This window comes from Tubulanus polymorphus, chromosome 4, assembly GCF_964204645.1.
Source record: "Tubulanus polymorphus chromosome 4, tnTubPoly1.2, whole genome shotgun sequence".
NCBI lineage: Eukaryota > Metazoa > Nemertea > Palaeonemertea > Tubulaniformes > Tubulanidae > Tubulanus > Tubulanus polymorphus.
The window spans coordinates 15,342,740-15,351,032 of NC_134028.1; the positions used below are offsets into that span (position 1 = coordinate 15,342,740).

Genomic DNA, 8,293 nt, shown 5'->3' on the forward strand with positions numbered 1-8,293 from the left:
AACTTGGCAGCACGTTTACTAGATTTTGACATGTATCAGTTTAATTGTCTAAGGACAATGTCAAAATTAAACTCGGCTTGAAAGGCTTTTGTTCCTTTCTTGGATGCCAAGTGCAGAAGGTGGCAGACACAACCTGCCAGGAAAACGTCTTTATGCTGGTCTCTGACATATTTTATCACACCCCTATACTTTCCGACCATGGTGTAAGTGTTATCACAGACTAATGCGGTGCACTTTTTCCAATCGATATTGTGTTTTGATAATTCACGCTGGAGAATTCCAAATATACTCTCTCCTGTATGAGAATCATTAAAAACAGGGTTAGCTAAGAGATCTGATTGAATTTCTCCCTGAGAGTCGAGATACCGCACGACAATGGGATAAAATTTCTCATTATTGAGGGTCGATCCATCTGTAGCAATGACAAAAGGTCCATTAAGATTTTTCACGATGTCAGATTTAACTTCGCTAGCCATAACTTTCATTATCGCGGTTGCCTTTGTTCTCCCACATTTAAAATCATCAACCACAGATTTTGATGAGAACATTTTTTTGAACAGTTTAGCAGCATGATCAGCAGTGCTGAATGATAGATTATGCTCAACCAGGAAGTGAACAAACAGAACTTCAGATTTTATAACAGATAGGCCAGGGTTTGTTGTGTTATCAGTTCTAAAAAAATGTGAAATTTCAGAGAGTTTCGCTTTATCCTTATGTCCTTTTCTTTCACAATGACGTGAAATATCATTTAATCCGCCATGTGAGATCACTATATCGATTTGACATATCGTACATCTTGCATGATATTTACTTAATTTCGATGCTATGAAACATGGATATTGTGCGCTGTACGATCTTTTATACTTCTGTTTCCAATATTTCTTAATCATACGTATTCTACTGCCTGTTACCGCAGTATCAGTTTCAGATTCCGACTCCGAAGAAGACGGAGAACCCTCCGAATTTTCCAGATTTATTAAATCGCGTGAACTTCGTCCGCCGTTTGCAACATTCATGACAATTTGAGCGATGAAAATTACTCGTTGTAACCGAAAATTCGCTAGACTGGTTCCCGGTATTACTCGTTGTAACCGAAAATTCGCTAGACTGGTTCCCGGCTGTATGGAAACTTCGTGACAATTACTCAAATAAAAACCAAATTTCCCCGTAATAAATGTTAATAAACCATTAAAATACCGATTATGTACTGCAAAATTACCTTTATTGACATAATATAAGGAGATTTTTATTGAGGCCGTATTTATTTGCTCATTCGCGTAACATCGGAACGATATCGGAAAAAAGCGTATTCCATTGCCTGTGCCAGTAACGCCGTATTACCGCGGGTAGCACCGGAACGGAATACGGCAAAAACGTAACGGTTAGCAGGTGTGCTAATTCAAATCAAACATTTCTAATGTCATTGCAGGTTTAAGAGTGGATTGGAAGAAAATGGACTCCTGTTTTATGTAGGTGCATATCCACATCTATTGAGAGATGTTTTCTGTGCCGGTGCAAACAGATTTTTTTACGGCAGAGGATGTTTTATCGGCATTTAGTTTTGATAATATTCTGTGGAACGAAATTGGTACAAACCGTCGACTTCTAAAAAACAAATCGTATGGATGGTTTCGGGAATACCGGACAGACATCGAAGGTATATCGTACTAAAACACCCAAATTTATAAATGAAAATGAGGAAATGTTGTATTCTTGTTATATTCTTTTCTGTTAGGAGATCAAATGATTGACTTTCTCCGGTTTGTCACCGGTTTGGAACAAGTTCCCATTCTCGGATTTGATCCACCTCTTCAACTCCAATTTCGTCACCCTGATGATATCAGTGATGCGATGAAGAACTTTCCAACGGCGAATGCGTGTTGCAACGTACTATCTATTCCTGTACATAAACATATGAACAATTCAAAAGTTACATGGACTTTGCAGTTATAGGAGCTATCCATACTTTCACAGATGCGTAGTTAAATCGGATTACATGTATTGTTTTTAGCTCACTTGGGAGCTATTCAGCTATTCAGCTATTGCGTTCACTTTTCGTTCGTCCGAAGAATTTACAAGCAATCAAATTTAATAATAATGCACTGAACAATCAAGGCACTGCTCTTCAATCTGCATGATACAAGTTCATACTAGTGATAATTTGCATTTCATTTAAAAGAATAAACCTAAACAAGGATTTTGTAAAAATTTGCTGAATCAATATAATTTTTCTCAGTCATTCGGTCAGTCTATCTTCATTTGAAAAAGAAAATGGCGGTCTTTTTGGAAGGTTATACAAAATGGAGTATTAGAGCTATTTGTAGATATATTTCAACATCAATAAATAATTCCTGGATAGAATAATTCCTGGATAAATACATGGATAGAATATCATACAAACAGTAAATTTTTGACAGGGGCCTGAAGGGAGTGAAAAAAGTTATAGTCAGCAATTGTAGTCTATCGGATTTCGCCATATGGACTCAAAAACCGTTATCTATTTCACTAAATTATTGTACTAGTTGATCCATTCATATATTAAATCAGCAAATTTTTACGCAATCCTGGCCGTCATGTGACCTTTTTTGAGAAAGATATCAACATGTTTGAAATTGTTGGATTGTTGAGCACTTCAAAGCACTTCCCAAGTGGGCATGGCGTCTCTGGACCCCTAGTTACTGTCTATGGCATGATATAACATCCATCTTGTACTTTAATTGACATACACTGTTTTAGTGTTCATCTTTCCTTTTGCATAGTTGTTCATGCATGTAGATGTTTTAGTTTATGATATAATATCAGCTGTGATATTATAGTTTTGAGTTCGAGTTAAGAATCGAACCCGCTTAATCCGTATTGTTAGGATTTGTCAATATCTGATGTGTGAATGCATGGTAAGACAGTTCTCTGTTATGTAGACAGCAGAACATTAACCTGTCAATTCGTTTAGTTCATATCGGCTGTGATATTATAGTTTTGAGTTTGAGTTGTTAAGAATCGAACTCGCTTAATCCGTAGTTAGGATTTGTCAATATCTGATTTGTGAATGCATGGTAAGACAGTTCTCTGTATCTGTAGACAGCAGAACATTGACCTGTCAATTCGTTTAGTTCATATCGGCTGTGATATTATAGTTTTGAGTTTGAGTTAAGAATCGAACCCGCTTAATCCGTATTGTTAGGATTTGTCAATATATATCTGATGCTTGAATGCATGTAAGACACTGACATAATGTTCTCTGTATCTGTAGATAGCAGAACATTAATTTGTCAAGTAGTTTAGTGTATATTATTGGGCAAATAAAGGATAACATGATACACTTATAAGTCGTTGTACTCGTAAATCTTCTGATACGTCGTGTATTTCTTTCGTTGCTTTTACCTCATACTACAGAAGTGTCCTCGGATAATCAACTATCCTGGTGGTAAGACAGATACACTGGGTGAACCCAATTCGATGTAAGATGTGTCCTATGACAGTACCAACAATTATTGAATATCGAGACCAAAGACGTGTTGATTTTTTTTCTCAAAAAACCATTCAAAACTACCCGATCCAAAAAATGGTTAAATCAAAGTGTAATGTTATATCATATAACAAACGATGTAGGAGAATCCTAAAATGAGATAGCTGTGTTGTGACCTTTTTGTTCCAAAAGGTCACAACACAGCCATTTCTTTATAGAACAATGGGCTAATAAGTGGGTTAAAAAGTATTTCGAGGTTTATTCCGACTTGGCTAACTCGCAATGAATCTCAATGTTGTTAAATGACCACATAATGCTTCCACTAGTTTCATGAAGAATGAAAAATGATTACGTGTATTAAAAATTATGGCATACTTTTATTTGTATTACAGCATACATTCTATTTGTTGGAAATAAGTAAAGACTACATGTACAATGCAAAAGAAAGCTTGTGTTTCCAATCTTGGCGATATGAAGGGTGTCGTTTTAAAAATTAAAATTGGCCCAATAGTTGAATGTACAAATCGTAGGCTTCATCAGCAGACTGCGGCAGTGAAAATCCATTAACAGCCATGATGTTGTCACACAATGTTGGAAAGTCAGGTTCACTGCTACCACGATCGTTTGGCTGTTTGCAGAATTCAGCTTGAACATCGATGACGTCTTCATAATTGATTTCAATTTTATGATCAGTAGTACCTAAAATGGAATTGAGATTCAAAACAAAAGTAATTGTTATCACAAAATATCTGTGAGCTGCTAGTAATAGGGGTTTAGTTGTTCTAGGCCAAAGGTCGAACGGTCGAGCTCATTAAAAAACAAATATTAAAAGTAATTTAAAACTATAATACATTTTCATAGCCGTGTGTATTTTATATTATAACTAAATATTTATTCTAAGATATTAATAATTTAAATTCTAAAAGCATATTGTATTAAATCAATTGGTCGCTCCGCTTCGCTAAAGCTCCGCTCCGCGACCAATTGATTTATTTACAATACACAAATTCATACAATCAAATATATTCAAATAATAATAATTATTCTATTATTTAACTAAAATACACACGACTATGAAAATATATTATAGTTTTAAATTACTTTTAATATTTGTTTTTAATGAACTCGACCATTCAACCTTTAACCTAGAACAACTAAACCCCTATTACTCTTAAAATATTCATATACATGGATAAAATATAAATGAATAACATATATAAGTAATTAGAAAAGTAGGCTTTCAAGCCAGAGTACGAGAGTACGAGCTCTTATAGAATAGATATATAGATATATTTTAAACATTATTTCAATATTTATATTTGTATGAGTTAGATTTTTAAACATTAAAAGTGTTAGTAAAGTGTGATTAAAATAATTCATATATAAATCATTGAACTTCTAAAATCAATTTTAAAAAAAATTTAGTATTAAAATGGAAGCAAATAAGTACTACTGTCCAACATGTAAAATCAATACAGATAAATCCCAAAAAGCAAGACACAATAAAACTAAAACACATTTAGAGAATAAATTGAAACTAGAATATAAAGATGATATATTAGAAACTAAATTAGATGAATTAAAGAATGAAAAAGAAACATATAAATGTGATACGTGTAATCAATCATTCAGTGATAAAAGATATTATAAAGAACATTTAAAATCTAAAAGTCATATAGGAAATATGAATAATGATATTTTAGTTGAGGATTATTTTGATAATGATAACGATAAGAAACATAACACAATTAAAAGAATAAGAAATAAATTAAACAATAAAAGACCATACATGGAAGATGTAAGAAACTATATTAATTCACAGGCACTTGAATATGGGCTTTGATAATGGATAAATATTTGATAATTTACCAGCGATACGTTAATCCTACTTTAATAGATCCGCCATGTTTTATAATAAATTTACCCATGATGCAACGCGCGCCGGTCGTTTAGCTATACTATACAGAAAGGCTGGAAACGATCCTATCTCCGTAATGCTTAAATCTACCCGCAGTTATCGGGACAGCGGTGACGTCACAACCAACCGAAGAGCGGTCGGAAATTTCCGACGTGGCCTTCGCGAAGTTCCGAAGGGACGCCCTCTGGTAGTCGTATTTTTCACTCCTCAAGGTTGAAACCGGGAAATTAGAAATTCGAGCGTTTGTGATCGTGAACCGTGAAGCCAGTGCCAGTGCCCATTTTTCTGGACTATGATTGCCTCGGGGATTAGAGAGAGCAGTGCTGTGTATCCTCGTCAACGTAAGAAGTTCATTTTCCTCAAAAACAATGCAAGAATTGCATGATTCGAATAAAATTACAAGAAAATACCACCGATGATCAACATTTTTAATTTCATCACACAACTTAACTTACAAATAAAAGTGTCACTGATTAAAAATTCATCAATCTATGAATCTTCATAATAAATATTGCAAGCTCTCTTGCAACTTAGAATTCTTTACATTTAAATAAATCATATTTTCTTTTTTCATCAATAAATTACTTCTGTTTTTTACACAAACTTTTGTAAAAGGCTTTATAAAATTAAAACGAAAACAGTAACACCTCCTTTTATTCTTATTCTTAAACTAAACCCTGTTATAACATATATCACTATAGCCAATATCACTTCTCTCCCTACATAAAATCAAAATTTAAAATATCACTACAATTTCTTTAAACGCGGACAAATCAATCAACAGCCTGTTAACATAGGCCTAACCATTCACCATCTGAAGGGCAGCCTGTTGTCTGAAAACTTCGGGACGGTTGTTCAAAAGTTGGTTAGAGTTAACCTGTGGATAGTTGCTATGGTGACAATTGAAATTTCATTGTTACTATGGTATTTATCCACCGATTATCTTTAACCAACTTTTGAGCAACTGGCCCCTGACTTTTAAACATGTTTTACTGAATACATCACTGTCTCTTCTTTCCTCAGGTTTGCGTCGGCATTATTCCAACAACACTGAAAAAGATGGCAAAATTGTTAGAAGAAAATCTAGTCGAATGGTGGGTAGAATGAGGTATTGAGATATGATTGAGAATGAAACCTGCATAAAACAATGATAACTTAATTTCAGGTTGAATACACATTACGAGATGGCGAGCGATTGTACATATACAACCCAGGAGAGCATTCTAAAAGAACTCGATAACTTTCAATTTTCGATCAATTCAGCGTATTTAACGATACTTATAAAACGTACTTTCGGAGGTATCGATGCAAAACGAAAGCGGATAAATGATAAAAGAACTATTTGTTATACCGGTCTCCGTAAGCGAATTACAACAGAAGCGCGTCTTTTTGATAACAATTTCATATTGCCTGATGGTTTCACCGTTACCAATAGAAACAAACAGGACGTTACACTAGGATGCATCGACAACTTGATTATGAACTCACAACGCGTAGTTAAAGAAATTCAAATATCAAACGGTTCCATTGTAGACGTTCGCATAATGGGGACTTCGGTAATACAGAAAATGAAAATGGTTAAAGATATTTACACGAATCTGTGTTTCGTGAAAAATCTCCAAGTGGGCTTTGCTCCTGTTTGCGAAAACTGTGGAATCGACAGCAATTTGGATTTAGTTAACTTACATGATGAAAATACTGCGTTGATACGTTATCGTTCGGAACAGTGCCACATAGTCGCAGACCACAAAAAACTTGCGTGTTCGTCGTGCTGTAACCGCCAGTTAAAAATACATTCTAACTGCAAAAATAATGAATTCGTTAATGTATCGGAGGAAGATCACATCTGTTTGGATGAACTTTTAAAGCGTTATACGGACGAGTTACAACACTCCTCTGAAGAATATATACACTTACTACAGATTCAAAATGCACAGCTACAGAAGACAGATAAACGACAGTACAGATGGCACCCTAAGTAAGTCAACTTTGCGATTTTCTTTTCTTTCGTGTGTCCTAGGAAGAAAATTTTCATTCAGCATTTAAAACTTATCTAATTCTTTCTATTCAAGGATGATATCGATTTGTCTACGTCTCTTCTGCAAGTCGCCGAAATCATATTATGAATTAAAAGCATCAAATATGTTGGTACTACCATCTGGGCGACTCCTACGCTATTATAAATCACACGTTGCAAACGAATCCGGTTTTCAGCGTGAAACATTCGAATGGATGAAACGTGAAGCGGACAGAATTAATTTATCCGAACACGGAAGAGTAGGAGGTCTAATCTTTGACGAAATGTCCATACAGGTAGAATGACTATACATCTACTTCTGTTGGCACTCTTCCAATATCATAGCATATCACATTATCTGCATGAAATTTCTTTTAAATTAACAGGAGGACCTTCAATTATCGTACAAGGGTGGAATCGCTAAATTGGTAGGATTCACTGACATCGGAGAACCTGGTAACAGCATGACAATCATATCAGACGGTGAGGATAATTCAAATCGATTGTAATTCTACCATCCAACCCGATGAACATTGAAGTACGAATTATGTTTTTTTTATCATTTGTAGGGAAACATGAACCGAAGCTGGCGAACCATGTCCTACAATTTACCTTTCTTGGGAATACCGGCTTCAAATTTCCTATCGGAAGTTTCCCGACGAAGGACAACACATCAGCCGAGTTGTATTACCTTTTCTGGGACGGTGTCTCCATGCTAAGAAACTACGGTTTCGAAGTAAGTACAAAATATTTCACCAGTCAGACAACCAACTGAAAAGAAAATTTCGATTAAATTTATCTTATCATTCACAGGTATCGTATACATCAATGGACGGAGCCAGTGTGAATCGTTCACTCATTCAAACGCTGGGAGGCACTAACTTCCACACGA

At 35.0% G+C, this 8,293-nt stretch overlaps 1 protein-coding gene across 1 annotated transcript; it reads right to left on the reverse strand.

Moving 5' to 3' along the window:
- Nucleotides 1-35: 35 nt before the first annotated feature.
- On the reverse strand, nt 36-1,016 carry LOC141904324 (zinc finger BED domain-containing protein 5-like). Its single transcript, XM_074792907.1, has one exon. It carries the CDS (start codon nt 1,014-1,016, stop codon nt 36-38), a length of 981 nt encoding a protein of 326 aa, XP_074649008.1.
- Between the last annotated feature and the right edge of the window lie 7,277 nt (nt 1,017-8,293).

Bases quoted from the DNA above. Each gene is read 5' to 3' on its own strand.
- LOC141904324 (XM_074792907.1), bottom strand. From the start codon at position 1,016: ATGAATGTTGCAAACGGCGGACGAAGTTCACGCGATTTAATAAATCTG.